At 43.6% G+C, this 24,282-nt stretch overlaps 1 protein-coding gene across 2 annotated transcripts; it reads right to left on the bottom strand.

Moving 5' to 3' along the window:
* Positions 1-564: 564 nt before the first annotated feature.
* Positions 565-24,256, bottom strand: DHX57 (DExH-box helicase 57). 2 transcript variants are annotated; one of them, XM_068406491.1, is made up of 24 exons: positions 24,190-24,256; positions 22,521-22,735; positions 21,561-21,713; positions 21,145-21,315; positions 19,584-20,395; positions 17,946-18,130; positions 17,684-17,805; positions 17,238-17,433; positions 16,357-16,481; positions 15,023-15,156; positions 14,287-14,341; positions 13,314-13,516; positions 12,171-12,287; positions 11,755-11,851; positions 10,256-10,429; positions 9,777-9,977; positions 8,684-8,960; positions 7,013-7,108; positions 6,830-6,913; positions 6,565-6,702; positions 5,689-5,763; positions 5,122-5,256; positions 3,882-4,082; positions 565-3,776 (listed from the first exon to the last, which is right to left on the bottom strand). In XM_068406491.1, exons 2-24 carry the CDS (start codon positions 22,724-22,726, stop codon positions 3,633-3,635), a joined length of 4,101 nt encoding a protein of 1,366 aa, XP_068262592.1. In that variant the 5' UTR covers positions 22,727-22,735; positions 24,190-24,256; the 3' UTR covers positions 565-3,632. The 2 variants fall into 2 exon arrangements, with proteins under 2 accessions (XP_068262592.1, XP_068262600.1); XM_068406499.1 differs by lacking the exon at positions 6,565-6,702.
* Positions 24,257-24,282: the final 26 nt, after the last annotated feature.

The following is a 24,282-nucleotide window of genomic DNA, read 5'->3' as shown; positions in this document are numbered from 1 at the left end:
AGTACATTCGGGGAATCGATCTCACATTACACCTATCTGTCCTGATCAGTTGTTGCTTTGGGAAACTGGACTGTAGCTGCCTCTGTGCAGATGGGCCCTGTCTCACCACAGATTAATGAAGGATTTAATACAAGTATAAACTAATGCAAGGTATTTGCCAGTTTGATTTGTCTTTGCAGCTATAATGGCTATTACCAGACTAGTAAGGAAACCAGAGTGCCACATGCTTTTCACTTAGAAGTCTTCCTTATAGCATGTTCTGGCCTATATTGCTGTGTCTTACAGGCCAGTGCAGAACAGTAATTCTCTCGGGGCTTCTAATTTGTCAGCAGTGGATTGATATTCTACTGGTAGAGCAGAGCACAGTTGTGCATGGGCACCCAGCCCCAGGTTTGAACTTTGCTTTACAAGATGTCCAGGTATTAAAGAATAAGGACCCCCTATACCTGACTTCACAAAGACACTTCCTGTGTACTACAGCATGTGCTTGTCTTGTCCCTCCCTCCTCTCTCTTCCCCATGTTTGTACATTTTAGTGCATTGGTGCTTAGCACGATAAGTGGCTTTCCTTGCAATTAATATTTTGTTATAACCGTAGTCCATTATAAGCAGCAGAAGAGGGAGCTGGAAGCAACAGCATTAAACTAGGGTGACCCAAAAGCCATTGTTAAACACTGCTGGGGGGAGTATTTATTAGGTTCCCTTCCCCTTGCCCCACTGCAGTTTACAGCATCAATAGTAAAACTACCCCATGCAACAGTGCTTTTACAGGGGAGTAGCGTTTCCTTTTTTCCCATCTGTACTGCTGAAGCAAGCTGACTCCACAATAAACCCGTAGACTCAAACTCTTCTAGTGATACCTTTCTTTTTCAAGGCTTTCCTCAGAGTATTAGAGGAAAGGGAGGAGGTTGGGACTGCATCCATGTGCTCGGGGTAGAGGAGGACGGCTGGAAGGAGGGTTACTAAGGGCAAGTTGTGGGAAGCAGCTCCCATGGAGGAAGTTGGAGAAAGAACCATGCTTCAGCTGCTGGTGGAGGTGGCTCTTCTCATATCTCACAGGGAGGCTGGTGGTCATTAATAGTAGCACTTGTCAACTGTATTTAATGTGGGTCTCATCCTCTTCTTTGAGACTGCTGTCTCAAAGGCAGTTCCAGCTGTGCTGTGGAGGGCTTGCAGTGTGCTACTGGGGAGCACAGCAGACAGGCTCCAGCTATGCCCCTCTGCTGTTCACCTGGGGGCTGGACTGCCTTTACTCTTCAGGGTAAATGGAAGTAGGGAAAGGGAGACGGTTTCAAGGGCTGAACAGACCTGCTGAAGGAAGCAAGTAAAAAAACCCACTGTGCCCAGCTAGTGCATACGCAATTCCTGGGAAGTCAGCCTGTTTGGCACTATTATGTAGAAACCCTCCTAAAGTAACAGCTGGCACTGCAGTCCAGGGGGTGAGTGCTCACAGTTTATCCACTGTCATCTTTTGATTGGATCTCTTGATTTGCACTTTGTTCCTTTCCCAGACTTGCCTGTTCTGCCACCACGGCAAGGCACTAGGATGTTTCACAAGTCCCCCCTCCTGCAGGGTGGATGCAGCTAGTGATCACCTGCACCATCATCGACTCTCCTTGCCCTCACCTTCACTTTGGGATAGCTCAGGTAGAATTTACCATGTACTTGGGGGAAGAGTCATACAGATTCTGCTTGAGTGCTAGTTTCCATCTAAAACACAGCACTCCCTGCTGCTTGAGAAGTCATTTATTCAAGAGGATATCACTTAGAAAGCGTATGGAAGGCTGAGGTGAAAAATGGAATCTTTTTCGATTTCACTCCACAGCCAACCTGAACAGAAACGGCATTTGCTTACCCTTACTGGCAGGGCTGCCAGGCACACGCAGCAGCGACGCCATATCGAACAGTCCTGCTTCACACAGAGCTAATGCCTGACAACACCCTCCATATGCTTCTGCAGTGCTTGAATACCCCACCCCAGGATTCCTAGGCCTTAACAGCTCTTCACTAAACCTCAGGAAAAAAAAAACCACAAAAAAACCCAAAGAAAAAAACCCCAAGTATCCAGGTGCACAGTGACAGAAGCATGGTGCTACTGCTGACCAACATGAAGCTATGAGAACAGTTCAGCCTTCTGCAGCTCAACATACCCACAGAGACCACTCTACGGCATTGGTATGTTGGGCTTGGTACTCCTCTCTTCTTCATGCAAGAGTGTGTTGCTGTGAAACTGCTTCTACAAACATTCAAATATGTTTTTTGAAAAATCAAACTAGTCTCCAAAGGCTGTGCATTCCTCTGCTCATTCCTCAGCCTATTCTCAGGCAATGGGCACAAACTGAAACATGGGAAGTTCTATCTGAAAATGACGGAAAACTTCTTTGAGGGTGACAGAGCACTGGAACAGGCTGCCCAGGGAGGTTGTGGAGTCTCCTTCTCTGGAGATATTCAAAACCCACCTGGACACGACCCTGTGCAACATGCTCTACGGGAACCTGATGATCTCCAGAGGTCCCTTCCAACCCTCACCACTCTGTGATTCTGTGATACATCTACGCAGGGCTTGTGGTAGAGACAGTGTTTACTCTGGTTTGACTATTACAGATGACAGCAAAGTTACTTCACTTAAGGCACTTGCTATTCTTTGCAATCACTAGTACCTCAAACAGCTCAGCTGTAGCAATGCTCAGCATTGCAATTAAGCGATGGAAAGAAGTAATAGTTCATTATTACTGTGGCGTTTCACCACTCTTCTGTAGCAGTCCGCTCCCCAGAGCAGGAGTTTGGCTAAAAGTTTCCAAAAGTGGGACTTTCTCCCAGCTGTGCAGGGTGGCAGGAGGACTACCACCTACCCGAGGAGGTTAACAGTGAGCAATACCATCCACCCAAGGATCCATTTTTAATGCACTACAGCAGTCCACCTCACCTGTTTTACTTTTTCAGTGGGCAGTGGGCTGGAAAAGCCCAGCTTTCAAAGGAAATGGCCACACTCTCCTGCAGTTTTACACTGCAACCAGAACAGCCTGCACTGATCCAAGAAGTTACTCCAACCGATCCGGCACAGTCTCCTCGCCAGAGGAGGGTCTCCAAATCCATTCCAAAATCCCTTGACATGAATCAAAAGGTGCTCACCTTTTTAAGGGCTTTGGGTTGAACCATAAGCAAATCGATCCCTGGTTAGTACCTCAGTAAAGTCTTGGCCAAAATGCAGAAGTGAGTTTAAACCAATTTGGGAGCAGCTTATGATGTCACATGCTGCCTCCAAACATTACTATTACAAGCAGCAGCTAGGTATCAGGTATTTTTGTGACCAGAAAATACTATTGCCAGTGTATAGCCTCATGAAAAAACACTTTGCTTTCTTACTTGGAGGTTTCTATTCCTCCTGGGAGATTTGCTATTTTCCCATTTCCCAGAGTGAACTGTAAGCCACCTTACTTCCAACAAGCGAGCTCTCTGCAAATAAAGGAAAAAAACCCCAAAAAACTCAAAAACCCGTCAATAGTTGCCAACTTGGTCTTCCGGAGATCAGCACCATGTTTTGGGACAACAAACAGATCAAGACACTGATGTTACTTGGTCTGTTCTCAGGCAGTAGCAAACAGCGAGTCTTTATAGAAAGGTGTTCTCACATTACTGTGTGGTCACAAGCTTTACAATCATACCGATGATTCGAGATCCACGGGGGCACATGCATAAATCCATGCTGGGATTCTTGATTTTATCCTGCAGCAACTGGTCTAGTTCACAGCGCAGCTCTTTCACCAGTTCAGCCACCTAACACACATGGTAAAACACAGAGGTGAGCGTAAGGCTTATGAAATGCATCTCCTGCATTCTAAACACAAGCACAGCTCTGCAGCACTCCTTCCTTTTCCTTACCTGGTGAGAGGCAGCCACAAACCGTATCCATCCATCATCAAGAGAAATGACAAATTCTCCCTTCTGCAGCTGCATGTGAACCTGCCCACCTCCAAGCAGGACCAGCGGGTACACTGACACCATACTGCAGTCCCGAATGAACACGCGGCTGGTCTTGATTTTCTCGTGATACACCAGGTAGGGGCTCTCAAAGTGCCTAGTCTGGAACACGTACACAATATCCTCGTTAAAGTGCCACGGCTCTTCCTACCTGCTCAGGCAAATATAAGCCTGCTTGCCTCTTCCACACAGGTCTCCCCTGCCTCTTCTATGGCTGCAAAGAACAGTGAATGTGCCTAAAATGCACCTGCATGACTAACAGACTCTCTCTGACCCATAAGAGCTGCCAATAACTTTGCCAGTTATCCCTTGCTCCTTCCCGCTTTGCAGTGAGCATGTGAGAAATGAGCTAATTCATCAATGTTGCCTCAAGGCCCCAGGTTCTCCATTTCACACTAAGGACATTTTCATGTACGCGTTTGCTATGCTCTTTCAAAAGAAGAGTGATGGACAGTTCAAAGCCTTTACAACCAAAATATGTGGTTAATGATGAAAAAACCCACTTTTTAAAAGCAAGTAATTTATATCCTGGAAAAGCAATGAATCATCAAATACAGAGACAGACTTCATGAGACAAATATTACCATATATCATGGCAGAGGGAGAAGAGCTCTTATCTAAGCATTAGCTATTAAGCTCGAAAGGAAATTAACTTCAGAGTTTGGGGACATATGAAGAAACAAACCAGAGTATGTCCCTGAATTATTTACCAATAAATAGTATTTCAGCTGAAGAGACAAAGCCTGGTGAAGAGCAGTGGGGAGAAGGCATCTACATGTATGAAGGTGCTACACACGTGCATACAATCTCAGTCAATACCAAGGAGGAGCCAGGGGAGCACTGCAACTGCAACATTTTTGCGTGCAGCTTTGCAGAGGCAGCTTAAGAAAACGTGAACTGGGGGATTACTGCACCTGCTAATTCCACTCCAGAGGCTGGAGTTTAACTGTGCGCCCAAGAGGACACTCTTAACTCAGGAACGCACCATTATTTACAATTCCAACATCTGACTGTTCAATCATGAAGATTTTTTTTTTTTTTTAAACATCAATAGGGACCCTCACTGTAATCTCAACTGCTCAAGCAAAGGTGATTTCTTTTATAAAAAAGAGCATGCTTTGCAGAAAAAAAGGATCCTGACCTGGTAATTCACAGATGAAGGGTGAATGTGAACATAACCATCATTTTTGGTAACAAATTTCAGCTCTTCTGCTTTTGGTTGCATTTTGACTGCTCCTGTACTGGTCTTCTGGTATTTTCCCTCTGGCTTTTTCACCTATATGGTAAAATAAAAAGTTATAAAAATCTCCTGTACCAGAAAACCTTTTTAACTTATGTTTTAATTTTATCAAAACCAGAAATTCTCAATTAGTAACATGTCAAGTCACTAGAGACAGATATTACACTCCAGGTGCTGTCTAACCCTGACTATTCATTTGTAACCTCAGCCTTCTAAAAAGCTGTGATTTAAAGCAGCTTCCTAAGAACATTTGCTGCTGGCTTCTGCGTGACACTAAAACGAGCCTGTAGGAACAGCAGCAGTCTCAAGCAATACAAACTGGAGCTCATCTGCCTGGCTCTAACACTATAGGCAGCAAGCTTTGGCAACCTAAGCCAGGCTCAAGGCTGCCACAGTCAGCCCAAACTGAAAGCAGGCTGTGTGGATATGCTAGGCAGCAGAAGGGAAAATGAAAAAGCATTTTTTTACCTGGACAACATTGGGATACAGTGCAGCACACAGCATAGCTGAGATCAGCTTGATGTTCTCTGCATTCGAATTTGCCTGTGAAATTAATGCATGCATTAGGTATTCTACAGGTAAGTCCATAAAGGTAAAGCCCTGCTTCTGGAATGACTGAATTCTTGAAACTGGTTTGCTTTTATAGCTGCACTGCTGTGCTTTATTGGGGAAGACCGGTTACTGCTCCTAAGGTCTCAGACTAGACCTAGGCTGTGTTCTCCCCACTATAAATGGAGCAAATTGGCCGCCAAGTATCTTGATGCCAAACCTAACTGCTCCCTAATGTCTGGCTACAAAGCAGCTTGCCCCCAAGAGAAAGCAAGCACAAGTTGTCCCAATGCACAATGAGACTCTATAACTACCAAACCCTTATCACCTCATCCCGTAGCCCTAGGAGATCACTGGCTCTGCAGCTACCGCTTTGAGGATTGTCTGCAATGCTGAAATATTTCACTGCTTGCTCTGTAATGTAATTCTGTTCCCAAAACGCGCTTGGCACTAATCTCAACGTTCAGGCCAGGTCATGAGTCAGACCCACGCCTTTCCACCACTTGCTGATTTCTAATGTGTCAAGTCAGCAGTGTTTCATTGTCTCAAAGGAGCAGGTTTTAGCTCACTTCCACGTCTGGGCCCGTTCCTCCTGGGCCTCATGCAATTGAGGCTAGTACCTGCACGTACGACGTACGGGGGGGAAGAACAGAGCAGGTAGGAGGTGACTGTTGCCAGTGTGAGATTACAAAGCCAGGCTGTGGCAAGAAGCCTACCAGTCTATAGCCTACCTGGCACGCAAGTCAAATGAAAAACTGCAGCATCGTTTTGGAGCACTAAAATGCTGTGAATTACCTCTTCTCCCGTGGCATCCAACACACCATCACCTCCTTGGGACCACTTCTTCTCAATGTCCCTGGCTCTTAATCCCTCCTTCACAAACCCAATGTCAGAAAGCAGCTCTGTGAATTGCCGTTTCAGACTGGCAATTTCCTACAGACAGACAAAGGGCTGTGATGGGTGCCACACAGAGTGAGGAGAGTCTTTATCAGTTGCTTATTTTCATCACTTTGCCAATGTCTCAACCAGTCCCTGTGCAAGGCCACAAAAACTGACTTACCTGAAGAACTCTTCCTGACAAAAAGTTCTCCCTGCAGTAGTTGTAGCTTGCCTGAGAGCCCTCTTTGATACTTAAACGCCATCCCTAATTGAGAGGATGGGAGGAAACCTTTAATAAAATATTTCAGTTTGAATTTCAAGCACATCACAAACCTCTGAGAGAGGCTAGTGAATTTTAGCTCACCTTATAGGCCTGGAGAAGAGCCAGGTAGTCGCTGTTTCCTACTGCAAACTCCAACTTCTTTTTATTTGCTTCTTCCCTTTTATCCCATGGTGACACCTAGACAGGCAGTAACAGATTAAGAGTGTTCTTCCCCTCACAATTTAGACAAGCCATTACGAGAGCTGCACGGCATATCATCTTTGATATTTTCACAGCAGCTCACAGGTCAGAATGCAAATTTTCTCCATGGATAACAGAAAATAAGAGGCATTAAAAAATGCCTAGTCAACAGCAGAGCACCTAAGCCCACTGCCCTATCTAACCACAAGAGATCCAAAGGTAAATTTGTGATTGACCAGCTCACAGAAAATATTTCATTTTGGGCAGACTTCTCTGCAGCTGCAAATGCCAAGATCCATGAAAAACACCATCTCATAAATCTTAGCAAGTTAATGGAGCTGAAGCTCAAATGAGAACGCCTATAATAGAGGAGAGGACAGCAACTCTAAAATCCGCTTGGGTCTGAGAGAGACAGAAGGCGATAGTAACTCAGGACATCCAAAAAGCTGAATTTAAGTTATTCTGTATTGGCATACAGAAACTTATAACACTTGAAGTCAAAATGCTGCAGAAAGTGCCCAATAAGTATATGGAAAACAATATGCAATTAAATAACTAGAACAATCTATTTCAAATTTTTTCACAACTATCCTCAATGCAAACTATTTGCACTACTAATGACAGCAATCAAAACTTCAAGGAAGTCTGACTTTTCATGCAAGTTTGTGCATTGCAATAGAAGCTTAACAACAGTAAGAGCACCTGTAAGTACAGCAGCTGATTCAAAAAGCCAAAGTGAAAGTGAACGCACAAACCGAGATCCAAACTGAGCTCTGCATTCACAATTCAGACATGTCAACTTCATCATTATCACTGTTTTGTAATTATTTCTGTTTCTTATATTACCATTAATTTTCAATTTTTACACCAAATTTGGACAAAATGGACTGGCTGTACTTCTTAGTGCAAATTCATAGAATCATAGAATGGTTTGGGTTGGAAGGGACCTTAAAGATCATCTAGTTCCAAGCCCCCTGCCACAGGCAGGGACACCCTTCCTCTAGACCAGGTTGCTCAAAGCCTCATCCAACCTGGCCTTCAACACTGCCAGGGAGGGGGCAGCCACAGCTTCTCTGGGCAACCTGTTCCAGTGTCTCACCACCCTAACAGTAAAGAATTTCTTCCTAATATCTAATCTAAATCTACCCTCTTTCAGTTTAAAACCATTCCCCCTTGCCCTGTCACTACTTGCCCTTGTAAAAAGCCCCTCTCCCGCATTCCTGTAGGCCCCTTCAGGTACTGGAAGGCTGCTATAAGGTCTCCCTGGAGCCTTCTCTTCTCCAGGCTGAAGAGCCCCAACTCGCTCAGCCTGTCTTCATAGGAAATTAAAACTAATATCCACCGTTTCTACTGTTCACTCATAATACAAATAACATTCTTGTCACTGCTGCATGGGTTTGGTCTTCTGCTTATAACTGGACTCAATAAGCACTGCATTAACATATAAACTATGCAGGCTAAAAAGGAGAATTAAAATACGCAAGTGTAGTGCACTGCAAGTTACAAGAGTGTTTTGCTGTTGCATGAAAACATACCACTTTCAAAGCAGGATACACGGTTAAGAATACTTACAAAAGGCGACTTAAAGGCCAGACTGGCTGCTATAGTTAGTGCGGGATCCAGGCAGCGGAAGATGGTGCCAAACAGCATTAGCTTGCCAATCCTCACATCAACAGGCAGAGAAGCCAAGTGATATCCCAGAGGGGTGAGCTTTTCATCTGGAGTTAATGCTCCTAAGTCTTGTAGTCGCAGCTTTGATGCCCACAAAGACTCAGTTCTAGGGGGCTCAATTAGTCGTGATAAGACAGAGTGAAGACTCTGTGCAGAAAACATCTCTAGAATCTTAATTCTTAAGAAGGGGGAAAAAAAAGAAAAAAGAAAGAAAGAAAAAAAGAAGCTTAGTTCCATACACAGGACAAAAAAAGCAAGCTTTTATAAAAACAAAACACCAACAGAAAGCATGCTTCTAAGAACATGCTCCCTAGAAGAGGGCCTGTAGCACGCATTTCAAGTCAGGAAGCAATGTGCAATAATAGCTGGGGAGCAGTGTGCCCCATCCAACCTCACAGAGTCCGTAAGAACAGATTCCTATTTAGCACACTGGGGTTTAAAATAAAGTTTTTACTGTAAAAAAATAATTTTTGTTTCATCTCCTTTTTGTAGAAAGGGGTGCACAGTGTGCAGCAGGGATAGGAGGGCCTCTTCATTTAGTGTATGTATGATGCTGGTGCTTGATCCAGGTTGTGGCTTTACTGCATTATGCTGCACAGAAACACCACAGGAGAGTTTACAGCATAAAGGGACAAACATCTACCATGGGTCTGGAGTACAGGAATGCAACTGCCTTTTCCAGTGATGATTGATCTGAGAGACATATCTTTTTCCTAGAATCAGATGAGAGCTAAGGAATGTGAAGAAGGACAGGGAGAACTGGTGGAGGGCACGATTAGAGGGGGGCTCTGGATGCAGAAGCAATGTGATAGTAAGATCAAAGCAACCAGCCAACAGAGCCTTAGATCTCCAGAGCAAGTTTCTTGGTTTCACAATGTGAGAAAACACTGAGGAAACTAAACACCTTGGTAATGGCATTCCAGGTGCTCCATGCAGTGGAGGAAGGACATTCTGCAAGCTTGCTTTCTCAGGCAATACAGGAACAACAGCTCACCTTAGACAAAGCTGCTCCAAGGGCACTCTTTGTATTTCTGGTAACTGCTGTTTTATAAGCTGATGGTTATAGTGGTGGCTACTGAAAAGATGAAAGCAGACGCCTGAGGCTACACGGCCTGCTCGCCCTTTCCTTTGCAGAGCGTTGGCCTTGGACACAAATGTGTCTTCCAGACTTTCCATTCCTTTGCTTGGGTCATATCTACAGGAGAGCAAGAAACAGGCTTATATGCATAAATGCAAAGTGAACAGGCTGGAGGTCAAGCAGCTGCCAGCTTCTGTATGGACACAATTCCCAACCCTGCAGTTGGATCTGAGTCTAAACTGGCTTCCTCCACCTTGCAGCTGCTTTCTGCAGATCAAGTTCCGTCAAGTTTTTCCCAGCTCTTTGGAAAGCTAAAGTATGCAGCTCAAGGCATCGAGTAGTTTCCCAAAGGAAAAGAGTAGTTTCCCAAAGCCCCAAGGAATGAACCCCAGTACCTTTTCTCTTTCATTTTTCCAGAATCAATCACATAGACCACATCATCAATGGTGACAGATGTTTCTGCAATGTTTGTAGAGATGATGATTTTGATAACTCCTGAAGGAGGCCTGAGGAACACAGACTGCTGTTCTTCACTAGACAGTGAAGAATGAAGCGGATAAACAACACACCTGGAAGGACAATATGACAGCATGCTCAGTGCATCTCCAGCCTTTTCCCTCTTGGGAGTAATTTGCTTGCACACACTTTTGCCCCACTAGTACTAGACACTGCCCACAGCCATTCAAAGCAATACAAAACCAGCAAACCTCTATGCCATATCACCTTTAAGACACAGAATCATAGAACCATTTAGGTTGGAAAATACTCTGAAGATCATCAAGTCCAACTGTTAACCTAACACTGCCAAGTCCACCACTAAACCATGTCCCTAAGCACCCTGTGTATGTGTCTTTTAAATACCTCCAGGGATGGTGACTCTACCACTTCCCTGGGCAGCCTGTTCTAATGCTTGACAACCCTTTCAGTGAAGAAATTTTTCCTGATATCCAATCTAAACCTCCCCTGGTGCAACTTGAGGCCATTTCCTCTTGTCCTATTGTTTGCTACTTGGGAGAAGAGACCAAAACCCATCTCATTACAACCTCCTTTCAGGTAGTTGTAGAGAGCGATAAGGTCTCCCCTGAGCCTCCTCTTCTCCAGACTAAACAACCCCAGTTCCCTCAGCCACTCCTCATAAGACTTGTGCTCTAGACCCTTTACCAGCTTTGTTGCTCTTCTTTGGACTCTCTCTAGCACCTCAATGTCTGTCTTGTAGTGGGGGGCCCAAAACTGAACACGGTATTCGAGATGCGGCCTTACCAGTGCCAAGTACAAGTGGACGATCGCTTCCCTAGTGCTGCTGGCCACACTATTTCTAATACATGCTCTAAGGGAAGGTAGAGAAGTTTACAGAAGGGACAGGTCTCAGAATAGAGCTGAGCAAAAATTTTGCCTCTTTTGAAGAGTCTAGAATCTGCCATTTATAAAGTCAGACTGGAAGAAATCAGTCCAGCTAAGCTCACCTTCTGTGGACATCTGTGTAAAAACTGTTTAGTTAAGGAGATCCAATTACATCTCCATGTAACAATCTAAGGCCAAATGCAACCACAACTGAATGTGTCTCAGCAAACATTCTGAAAGAGAACAAGGGCTGAGGTGAAGTTTTCAATAGTCCACCAGATCATGCAGAGCACAAAATAGAGAACACTCATCACTAGGGTCTCCGAGAACTTCAACAACTAACCTTCCTGACTTGAGGAGAAAAAACAAAAAGAGCAAGCCAATAAGACAGTAGAAAATGGATTACCCTGACTGGAGTCAAGACCTTCATATCACAAGGTGTCTCACACATTTAATAACCTTTATTTACCCCTGGATAAAGGCAGGCTTTCTGCAGGAAACTACTCTTTATTTATGGGTAAAGACGGATAGTTTTGGAGCTTTTCTGCCTTACCTCTTGCTGTGCCTGTTATTAAAAAGAGCATTAGTCTGGAGCTGCTCATAAAGCATCTTGATTTCTGCTAGACCAGGCAAAAATATCAACACAGCACCTATATACATAGATTAAAAAAAAAAATATCAATGTGCTGAAGGCCCAAGTCAAAACTCCAGCTCTGTTTTGCAATTATTATACAAAAAAACGCACAGGTTGCAACAGTCCCTCTCCAAAGACTTTCCAAAGTAGATAATTCTCTCACCTTTCCCATCCCATGTATATGTGGCTTTGTTACTCAGCTAGAGCTTCTTTTTTTTCAAAAATAGTCAGTAACTACAGAAACTCTGCATGCAAAACATTAGCTTTGGGCTGTCTATAAGCGCATAGCCTCCATGAATCTACTTTTGTTTCTCTCTCAAGGACAATTAGATTACCTGGGGGGTATGAATGTCTGCCAGCAACTATCCACTCCAGCAAGGCTTCAATTAATTCCAGATTAACTTTGTCCAAGTCCATGACAGACATTGTTTTCAACACTGTCTTGTTAACCCCTGGGGAAAAAGAAATAAAACACACAGTAAATCCATCTCTTGTAAAAAAAAAATCTGCTGGACGCACTGAACCAGTGTGGCTGCACAACCAACCACACCTTGGTTTAAAGAGCACCTGGCTTAGACCAGACAGAGGTAGTTCCATAAGTGACTCAATGCGTCACATTCCCCCTTCCACGCTTCCCTCTGTTTCAGCTCTTCCTTTCTCATGCCTTATTGGGGCTCACACCTGCCCTGTGCACACCCTAGACCAGGATTCATCTACTAGCAGAATGACACGTGCACACACTAGTGGTAAGAGGAGCCAAAAGCCTTCATATGGCCACCTACAGATACCTCCAGGACTACCTTCTCAAGCTCTCTCTTCTCCCTTCCAACATTTCTTACACCAACTCAAAAAGACACCCAGATTCCCTTACTCTTCCGAGATGGTAACTGTCTAGCAGGAAACTGAAGCTTTAAGCAACGGCTCTCATTCAATACCACTGTGGAGCTCACCATAAGGGTATGCAGGGAGGAACTCTTCAGGACTAAGCACAAGGATTTTGGTGATGACAGACTGGGAAGTTCATGGAAAGGACTGTCTCTGTTAAAAAGCCATTCACAGAGTGACTGAATTTCTCAAGGAAGGCTTGTCATGCTGAAGTGACCTCCTTGAAGTGGGCAGATACATGCTGTGCTTTAAGTAAAGCTGCTCCAGAAAGAACAGATACAAAGAAGAAAGTGGAATTAACAAGGCACCTGAAAAGGGATGGAAACAGACAGTAGCTGAAAACTGTCCATTTTCAGATGCTAAGAACTGTTTTCAGCCAAGATGTTTGTTCTAGTTTAAGAGAACAATGGGTTCTCTTTTATTTTTAAGCTGGCAGGAGGTTTCTGATCTCATCTAGTAGTGACCTGCTTAACTTCACAAGTACAAAACTCTGAATTATATACATGCATTCAACATACAATATTATATGCTAACATACCACGTTGGCCGGCAAATGCTATATGCCAATTTATTAGATTTAAGAAGGAGCTCACCTTTATATCGTGTAAGGAGCTGCTTCAGAGTTAATTTTTGGTCTGGGTCTGAATCTCTGACAACTGTGTCAGTGCCTTCCAGCATGCCAGCACGTCTCAGGTCCTCCTCTACTTCTTCAAATGCAGTTCTTTTGTGTCTTCCATTGTGTTTGTCTTCTTGCTTTGTCTTCCGCCTGTAGGGACTACTGTCCTCTAAAACATACCTGAACAGCAGAAGAACACTTAGTGGCATGGAAAGAAGCCTAACGGTCTCCTAATAATTAGCTACAGAGATAGGGTATCAAAAGTATTTACATATAAATCTGAGACGAACTTTGTATAAGTAGGCTGCAAAACTGTAGACAGTATCAAGGCCAAGGTGTCCTTCCATACCAGGATGTTAGTCTTTTAAAAGCTGTGATGCGAAAGACTAGGACTGCAAACTTGACCTTGACCGCTAAGTGGGCAGCTCAGAGCAACAATCTGCAAGTAATCAGTAAAACAGCTGATCAATTTACTGTCTGGAATATCTGAGCTGCTGTGACTCTCCAGTAACTACAAATGGCAACAGGAATCTAGTACCTGAGCTGCAAGGTAGGGCTTACAAAAAGGAATTGTTTGGTATCCTGCATTTTTCACCTTCAGTGCTGAAATCTACCTTCAAATTTCTTTTGCTTGCCAATGTCTAACGACCATTGAAACAAGCAAAGCACAAGCATTGACAAACTCTTCATGGCAAAGTTCACCTTTTCTTGAGTACTCATGTGGTATCTAATGCAGAAAGGCTTGTTTTGGCATGTGATCCTAGACCCCACTGCAGTATAAGAAGTATGCTTTAAAGTCAGTGCTTTAGTAGAACTCAAAGATTGCAGGTGATGGAGGAGATTTGAGAGGATTTAATTTTTAAATTTATGCACAGAACTACTGCAGTCTCAAGTTCAATAGCGCAACCTCAAAGGCCAAATACACCTGAGAATGTTTGGCAATTTCACACCTTGTCATTGCAATCACATCTTCCAGAAAAAACTGATCCACAGGAAATGTTCGACCTAAAAGGAAACATGAGAATAAATCTACGTGCCACACAACATGCAGAAGAGGAAAAAGACAGAAGATGGTTATCATTTCACACAGGTTATTATGTCATAAACTGGCTTCACAGCTCTCATCTATACTGCACTCTTCAACACAGTTTCTGTCTAGGACAAACAGTGGGTGTTTTCCAAGCATGGTTTGGTAACATGCACTTACACAGTCAGAGAAGGGCTGATACACTTACGGGAACATATCCATGAGGCTACGTGTTTCTGTCATGCTCCATGTAGTAACTTAGCAATTTAAAAGGCAAATTTGGCTAAATGTGCACACATCCAGCTGGATCCTCTCACTGCTGCTTTTTCACAAAGATAGAGAAGAGTCTTCAGCTGTGGTAAAACTAGCTCAGGGAACCATGTCATGCACGTTATGTAATTTTTATCTTTTGGGAAGGAAATTCTGCTGGTATAGAGACAGCACAAAAAAGGCTCAATTGCCAAGTCTTCTCTCTTCTAAATCTCATTGGTCTTTCTTTCTAAACCCTTGGAATCACAGTTCTTGTATAAATCCTCATCTTGCCACTTTGCAAATTAGCCCTTTGCACTTGAATTGAGAAACAATTTGCAAGCAGAAACACTGAAAACAAACCCTAAAACAATGAATGTGACAAGATAATAAAAATGAGTAGTTTTCACCTGGTATGTTAATAATTGGACAGGAGTGAAAGTATTGAGAAAAAAGCTCTGCATTCAAGGTGGCACTCATTAGTATAATGCGCAGGTCTGGCCTCTGAACCATTATATCCTTCAAAACCAGCAGCAAGAAGTCACTGAAGAAAACAAGCAAAAAGACATTTTAATTTCCTCAGTGTTAACTTTCAGATTCTCTTTTTTTTCTCCCCATTCTGTCCACCTTCCTGGTGCTTTCAATAGCACAGCGATACCAGCACAGAAGCATGAGCTTCTCAGAATGGCTGGAGGCTAACAGTGTAGGAAATTAAAGGAAGGCAATCCACTTACTTTTTGGTTGTCCCTTACCAGAGTGTCAGGATTACTCGGCACATTTATTTAAGCAACAAAAAGCTCTAGCTACCTTATAAATTAATTACATTAATGACAACACAAGAATATTAGATAACAAATTAACTTAAAGGAACAGATGAGTCCTTTTTGCTCCTCTTCCTCACTGGAAAAGTTATTCAAACTTACCCACTCTTCCCTGCTCACTGTATTCTTACCTACATATTTATAGCTTTTGTGGCATGCCTAGAAGACTGGCTTGAAGTGATTTTAGACGAGAAGGAAGAATAATCCTTCAGAGATATCAGCCCTTTTATGAGGCCAAAATATAACCTGAGCTGTAGAATAATGGGCCACAGTCAAAGCCTCCTGGAAACGCGCTGCATTGCAGTGTTTCACAAGGAAAACATCAAACAAAAGGATCCTTGCCACTTAGTTTACAGAGATACTGACAGACATTATCTTTTGCCTGGCATCAGCAGGTATGTGGTGTAAAACTGCAGGAAGGTGGAGCAGGATAGGATGAGACTGTCTAGAACTAATAAAATCTATAGACTAGAAGAAAACGTGAGCACTTGTCGCTTGCAGGTGCTCTCCTGATGCAGGCATCAGGAGAAATAATTCCCAAAAGGGCATGTGAAGAACTAGGGTGTTTGGTAAAAGCTGAAACAAGGGAAGAATAAGAACCAGACAACTGTGGTTAAAGTTACTTAATCCTCCAGCCCCATTCAAAGCCTCTTTTCAACACCACTGCAATGTGATGGCAGACTGGAGGCACAGAAATTTAAGAGATGTGCTTTCTTTGCAAGCTGGTGCAACACAACTTCCTACTGCCCAAAGACAAGAATCTAAAACCAAACTCCTTCCACTATCCCATGTGACTGCCCCAGGATCGACAAGTCTGACCTCAGTTACCTGCACCTTAGTCACCTTTACCCTTCTGACTACGTTTCTTCATTTTGCTTATGGGGTAAGAGATTATTTTGCTTATGGGATAAGAGATCGTTTACCTTTCCTCTGTTCTTTCGTGAACTTCATCAACAATAACATGTGTGATTCCATGCAAAGTCAGATCTCCTTCCAGCCTTCTCAACAGCACACCAGTAGTGCAATACAAGAGTCTGGTAGCTGAGGACTTAAACAGTAAGACAAAGCATTCAGTTGACTTCGTGCAACTTAACACAGTGCAAAGAGAAGATGTGTTGCTGTAAAGCATTCGGTTTCAGCTGAGTGACAGGTGTGACAGAAAGGGAACAAGCAATCCCTGCTGGAGATGGGCTGAACGCTTTTTCTTTCTTGATTAAAACTTATGAGTATCTGCTGCTTACCAAGGCACTGCAAGGGGCACTGCTAACAATCAGGGGTAAACAAAAAATCTGAACTCTTTGCTGTGGAAGTTGCTTTCTGAAAAACGACTCAGATCTCTGTCCCTAGAAAGATTTAGTGAATCTCTTTTTTAACATAATTCTTGGAAAAAGCAATAAGCTGCAACATAGACGAAATTTGACTTCCAAGATAGCAGTTTGAATTCAAACCCCCCTTCTGGCTGACTGAAGCTGTACCCTTCAATCTCCACTTGGGAGACAAATAGAGACAAGTGGAAATGAAGTCAGTAGCCTTCCAGAGCACAGAAATATTACTTACTTTCAGACCCCTTCACCTGTCTCAACAGAAAGCAAAACAACTGCACTCTCATTCTGTAAAGTGGACTGTGCAACTTGAGATGAAATAAAATACAGAATATAATTCATATTATAATATAAAATATAGGTGATACAGACTTGCTTATCTCACTATATGGAAGATATAGGGCAGAGATTCTGTATGTTAGAGAAGCACTAACCACATTTCAATAGAACTAAACGAAAACCAACAAACAAAGCATATATACCTTTACACTTTCTAGACGGATCTGATATCCAACAGTGAGTCCAATCCTTTCTGTTCTTTCTTTGGCTACACGTTCAGCCACAGAAATGGCAGAGATCCTGCGAGGCTGAGTGCAGACAATGTTTGCAACTCCGCTTGGAGATCCTTGCAATGAAGCATCCAAAATAAACTGAGGAATCTGAGTAGTTTTCCCACATCTGCATGACAAAATCAGAAATTAATTAAAAAAACCCCACAAACCCAACATCTTCCATCCATGTAAATTCATATGACTGCATTCCACTTGAAATTTGCTTTGTTTCATTAGTGTCACCCTTCACATGAAGTTCATCTAGGACTGCTGTCACTGGTCACAGATGGACCACGACCCTACCCTTCTCAGGACATGGATACGTATTTCACATTCTTCTGTGTAAGTAAAGTCGGTATGTGCAGTCACACTCTTACCCTGTCATGCCGCTCACAACAAGAATCTGGTGGCTCTTCAGCAAATCAAGAATGCTTTCTCTCTCTTGCCATGCAGGGAGCTTCTGTCTTTCATACAACATGGACTGGAAGTGCCTAGAAGACTGATGCACAAAAACAGACAACATGGCAATAAGAACACCACTGGTGTGGAACAGAATCATTTGAAACAGCAGCTTGTGGCTTAAATATTTATTTCTCTAAAGTAAGCATGAAAACAGATATTCTGTTCTGTACTTTATACCTTTTTCAGCCGAAACTGTGTGCAGATTTTAACATTTTCATTATATAGAGACTTTGCTTGCGCATCATACTTTTTGGAAAGCTTTTTCTTGAGGTTCACATAACTCTCATTCTCCACAACAACCTGTTCAGGCTCATCTTCCTCCTCTGCCACCTCTTCTTCCTGAGGCTCTGACACTGTTGAGGCTTGAGACAGAGAATGTACAGTTAGTTATTCTTGTTACTAAGGAACAGGACCTCATCAGCACTGCAGGAAAGAGACACATGTTCCAGGAACATTCTCAACAAAGAACCTTATTAGACTGGAGCTGAGAGTCTGCAGGACAGTTTTTGACATGCATTTAGTTCAACACTACCAGCAAACCTCCCCTCACCCCATCAAACAAACCACAACTTCTCCAGCTCCAACCCCATTGTCACTACCCCTGCACCAGCTGTGCTCTGCAACACCATGGTCTCGGTGGCCACATGGTGAACCAGACTGGTAACTGCTTTGCTTCCTGGATGTTCCTCATGTGTCTCAGCTCCCCTCTCCAATTCACCACATGACCACTTCTATGGAGCACAAGACTGTGATGGCAGCACCAGGTTAAATTAATTAAAACTACACTGTAAGATTAAGTGTTAAGCCACTGCCAAGTACTCTTAAAACAAGGCTGAAACTGGACCAGGCGCTTTGGTGCCTACTTCCTATCAAGTGAAGTGGGATTTGCTCAGACAGTAAGCCAGTCCTTGAAAGTTTTAAGGCTACATTTATCTGAAAAAGGTATTTTATGACATAAGGAAGATTTTATAACATAAGGAAGATTATTTGGAGTCTCTGATTTCAATTTCTGGAACAAAGCTGTCTTTCTGTGGAGCCGTTAAAAAAATGGAATATTTTGTTTTACTATAATAAAAAAAATTGGCTGTCACTATCTATGTGCACTAAAACATAACGCAGTTGTTCTGAAAAACTCTCTTGAAAAAGTATGCCTTAGATAAAACAGTTTTGGAATTGAGAGCTTGAAGATCATCTATGCCACAGTGTTGCTGTCACCCTGCCATAACTGACACAGTCCCAACTCTCCCCCTATGAAATCAACCTAGTTGCACTTGCATGCAAAAAAGGGATGACACCTTGAACAACATTCTAGAACTGCTTGCAACATTTACTTAGCCTTAAATCCACCTTTACAAAATTAATTTTGAGGAGATGTTGGTAATTTTAAGTAATTTCTTTTTTTTTTAAAAGATGTTTCTGAATTGATGAGTAGCAGATGCACCAAAGCTTGCAAACAACCTTCCCTGTTCCCTTCCAAGCACACTTATCCTGTAAACTTTGGTGAGATCACACCACATCTCTCAATAGCTTTTTATTGATTATGTGGGAATAGGCATCATTCACTCTGCCAACCCAAACTCATTAGCTCTGTGCTCCTTTAACTCAGTTCTTGCCAGCAGAAAACCTCTCTGCTGCAGCTTTATTATGGAAGGGACTTCCTGAGGCATAGACAGATTATGGATCTGGCTCACCACATGACCTTAATCTCCAGAAACAGATTTGGAACAGATGCCTGAACTGGGCTTTCTGCCTTCTCTTTTTTTTTTTTTTTTGACTTTTCTTAGCCCAGAAACCATAGAGGGAGATTTAGTATACCTTTGGGCATTCGATTTGAACCAGATGTTCTCTCTGTCTGTAGCTTTACTGAAGGTGTTGCCAGCAAGGACATAGGAGGAACACTATATTTGTGGTGAGTATTTTTAAGTAACTCGCTTATTTCAGATTCATCTTCTAAGCAAGTCACTAAGGTGTACACCACTGGTTCATTAGACTCTGCAGCTATCAAGGCCTTTCCAAAGAGGAATTCAGCAATGTGTAAACGACAAGCAAGAGGTAGATTCTCATTGGTGGAATAAAATGCCACAAGAGGTGCCTGGAGTGGATACTTGTTTTCTTCAGGAAATCTTACTTCAAGTTCATAGATGGGACCATCACTGTTATGTCTGAGATGAGCATCATCTACAGAGTTCCTGGCTGCTTTTAGTGGGTGGTCTGGAGGGAGTTCATGTCCAAATCTGCATTTTGAACCAAACCTGCAGCCTCCTTGGAGATAAAATTTACATATTTCCTTTGAAGTCTGGTTTGCTGTGTTCCTGGTGCAACCACTCTCTTGTTTAGATTTGCTGAGCCTGTTTGCTAGGTACTCCAATTTCAAACTAAAAGTCCAAACTCGGTTTTGAATTCTTTCTACAAATTTTTCTCCATAGATTGACCGGAGGACAAAAGCCTCTTCTTGTCTCTGTTCTAAACATTCTTCTTGACTGGCTTCATCAGCTGTTGCAGAAACCTGCATCTTCTCTCCATAGCTTTCTGTAAAGCACTGCAATAGCAAATACTCCAGTGATGCCCCAATATTACCATTGCAGGATCTCAGTACTGTCCTACAACGCTCACTGTCAAAACCATACCTGCAAAAAAAACAGAAACAATATGGCAACAACTGAGTGACAGAGACCTGTATGAAGCAAAATAACCACAGATCTGCTTGATTAGGCTTACAGTAAGGAAGCATGTATGGCATGAGATACTATTACTACTAATGGAGAAAAAAAACCCACATCAAAATATTTATGCTATTTTAAATGGCAGTGACAGGCAGTAATATGGTGTCTGTGAATGCTACTCTGTTAGTTATAAGGTGACAAATTAGTTTATGTGGCAACTATCTCACACCTCAGAACACAGCACATAATAGTTACAGGATTAGATTTCCCAGTTGAACTATATAAATTAAACTCTTCAGAAAAAGCTGAGTCCTCTCACATATAAAACACTCTTAATAAAAGCAAAAATAGTTAATAAATGCTCATATCTGAGCAAAATGGATGAAGAACACTTATAAGTTTTTGAAACATTACCTACCTGGAAGAAACATACATATAACAGCAATGTTCCCCTAGCTTTCCCAATATCTGTCTCACTGTCTTAGAGAAAGAACTGAAAACTTCTCTGAAAAAGGCTGGTGTGATTTATTTTCATAAAACCATTATTTTAAATTAATCTAGTTGAGGATTAAATTTGTAGGAGATACAAACTCATCAGTTCTGCACATAGAACTTCCCTGGAGTCAAGAGGAAGTCCAAGCACTAAGGGCTTACAGTATTGAGACTAGCGATTAATCTCTTCAGGATACAAATTATTCACCGAAAAGCATTACCTGGAGAGTTTGTTCACAGCAAAGGAAGACACTTCACTTTCCACAATTCTATGTTCAGCTGGCTCAGCAGACAACCTTGGTATTATGTCAGAAACTTCCTGATCTGTTGACCAGCACTGTTTATCATCAAGGTAATCCGGTTCATCATCGTCTTCACCAGAACCAGCTACTCTGATAAAAAGAGTTATCAAATTAAAATGAAACAAAATTATACTGCTGAGTACACACAAAACTCTGCCTCTGCAGTTGTAAGTCCTCTATTGAAATGGAGGATTCTGCTACCCCTTTCCCACAGTTAATATCGCAGAAGAACAAAGCAGACTCAGTATTTGAGATCAAATTAAAAGAATAACAGTGTGCCTGCTAAACCATGCTCATCTAGAAGAGCTAGAAGTAGTGCCTCCATTTAAACTAACTCTGATTCAGGAGCCAGCTCCTGCCCTTGAAGCTCTTGAAGAAGTTCTTTCACTCTTCTCTGATTCTCCGATGTCATGTGTATGGTCTGCAGAGGCATTCTCACTTCAGGTCTCTGTTTCGTTTGCCCTCCTCTTCTGGCAGGGGCATTTGATCTAAAAATTGAAATAGAACATAACAATGACTTATTTGCTGGCTCAAATGCTCTTGAGTGAATTAGAATGTGTTAGGACCCAACCCTGTAATTCAAAACAGGAAAACCAAAATAAGACAAGTCCATCACCTAAGGATTATTCGGTTGGGTTCATTCTTACGTGACCAGGATGTGTGTGTCTGCATCTGTGCACACACATCCAAAGTGATTTGATAAACACTTTGCTAGGTAAAGCTGTTCTCAGACTACAGTACAGCCATGTATTTCTAAGGTAGATAGGTCAGAGTACATTCAGGATACTAAATTTATTCTAAATTGCTTATTTTCCATGGCCCAGCTTCTGCTTTGTAATACACAAAAATGAATATCCTGTGTTTATTAGTGTTTTCTGATCAAAGACGTTCTGACATTATGACCAAAGAAGAAAATCACAGGTTCTAATCCATAAAAAAAACCAAAAAACTTTCTTAGCTATAAAATGTTAAAAATGTTTATCAAAAAAGACATGTAAAAACTGCTTCATACTGAAACAGCTTCATTACCCCTTCACTCTTCTGTATCATAGAATCATAGAATGGTTTGGGTTGGAAGGGACCTTAAAGATCATCTAGTTCCAAGCCCCCTGCCACGGGCAGGGACACCTTTCCTCTAAACCAGGTTGCTCAGAGCCCCATCCAACCTGGCCTTGAACACTTCAAGTGAGGGGGCATCAACAGCTTCAAAGATGTATACTGAAAGATGTCCAAGAACTAACCCCAAAATATCCCAAACATCTCTATGCCAAAGCCCCCCAAATTAACAGCAAGACCTGGATTCCAGCCTTGATTCCTCGAAGAGACAAAAATCATCTCCATCGTCCCAAAATTTGGTTGAACATTTCCTATTTCCACCAAGTTGAGACTTGTTTGAATGGCCACTGCTGCCTCCTCCTCTTCCTCCTCCTCTTCCTCTGCCTCCTCTCCCTTTTCCTCCTCCTCTGTTGGGCTTTCCTCTTTTCCTCCCTGCTGAACTCATGTTCTCTTGCTGAGGAAGGGGAAAAAAAAAAGCCTTTAGTTATGAAGATGATTTAGCACATTGCAAATGTCGGGCACACATTACATTATTTGTTTTTCCATGTGACAAGAGAAGGTACCCTCTCAAACTGCAGTTAATTACCTGTATGTCAGAGTATTTGTAGCACCTGAAGCAAAGCACATTATGCTACAACACTGTTAAACAAGTTCTGTGGTTTTAGAAAATGAAAGTAATATTCCTCACAACTGTTCAACCAAAAACTGTAGGAACTCTGGCAAAAGGATGAGCCTACCAGCAGTGCTGCCTAGCTTGGGAGGCTCCAGTTCTGCCACTCTGATACAATTTTCTTGGACATGGGAACCCAAAGGAGAAACCTTCAGGGGAACTTTCACAGCAGAAAGCAGCCTGTGCCCTGCCACTTTTCAACTCGGGAGTTTGCAGGGCTGAGAGTAAAAGGTCAAAGGGGAGCTGAAGCCAAAGACACAGTTTGTTTCCACATTAACCTTATCCTGACCCATGCCCTTCTGCAAGGAGCTGCACAGATGGCTGAGCGCTCTGTGGAGCCTGGGCAGGGGCGTGATTAGGGAGCTGTCTTGGAAAACAGAAGCCCTCCTCTCCTCACAGCAGGATCTCCACCACACAACAAGCCTGTCAGTATTAAACAGCTATTGTCAATGACTGAATGGCCCAACATTAACACATGCCCCAGCATCCCGCTCCTGCAAATGGAAAGCTATTGCAGGGAGAGGTGAGCAGCTGTGGACTGTCTGGCAGGAGCTTATTACCTGGATCTTTGCACTGGCACCTCCAGCGCCAGGGCAAGAACAGATGTGGCCACAAATAAGTAACAGCCCCATTAGGGCTTGGAGAGCGGCAACAGTCTGCGGCTCGGAAAGAAGCAAACTTCCCTTTCTGCAGCAGTTCTCCCCACTTGAGCTCCACCGGGGCTGGACGGGATTTAACAGACAAGCTGACCCCGCTCAGAACAGCCTGGCGTAAGCGAGGGAGGCTAAGAGGGTGAGCGCGGCAGGCGGACACCGACACTCGCAGCCGTCCCCAAGGCCGCTGTCACACGGGGTCTCGGTCTCCTCCCTCAGCACGGACCCCCGGCACACAACAGCTCCGCTCCCCCGGTCGCTTCCCTGCCGACCCCTCCAGCACCTCCCTGCGCCCCCCGCCTCCCACACCTCCTAGGGATGCCCGGCCACCAGCACTCCACACCCGGGGATCCCCAAACCTCCTCTCTCAGAGCTGCCCCTCCCTCACCGCGGGGTCCCCGTCCCTCCCGCCCATGCTCCCGGGACCCCATCCATCCCCACCTCCCCTCAGCCGCCTTCACGGCACGCCCGCACACCCCCCGCCTCTCCACCCCCGCTCTCCACGGAGCCATAGCGCCCTCCCGGGGCCTCTCCCGCCCCTCCCCGCACCCCGGGGGACGCCCCTGCCTCGCCCCCTCCTCCCACCTCTCCGCTCCGCACCGGCCCGGCACAGCCTCCTCTGACCCGGAAGCGCTCCCCTTCCCCTTCCGGGTCGCGGGCCTCCCTCGCCTGGCAACC

The sequence above is a fragment of the Nyctibius grandis genome, chromosome 1, assembly GCF_013368605.1.
Source record: "Nyctibius grandis isolate bNycGra1 chromosome 1, bNycGra1.pri, whole genome shotgun sequence".
Lineage (NCBI taxonomy): Eukaryota > Metazoa > Chordata > Aves > Nyctibiiformes > Nyctibiidae > Nyctibius > Nyctibius grandis.
The sequence above is the reverse complement of the archived record's forward strand: the minus strand, read 5'-3'. Positions and strand labels throughout refer to the sequence as shown.

Excerpts from the sequence above, each read along its gene's own strand:
- DHX57 (XM_068406491.1), bottom strand. The coding sequence starts at position 22,726 with ATGAGTTCAGCAGGGAGGAAAAGAGGAAAGCCCAACAGAGGAGGAGGA. Across the intron at positions 4,083-5,121 it reads CTTCATCTGTGAATTACCAG|ACTAGGCACTTTGAGAGCCC; the intron begins GTCAGGATCCTT and ends TACGTGTTCCAG. Across the intron at positions 3,777-3,881 it reads TTGTGGCTGCCTCTCACCAG|GTGGCTGAACTGGTGAAAGA; the intron begins GTAAGGAAAAGG and ends CATGTGTGTTAG.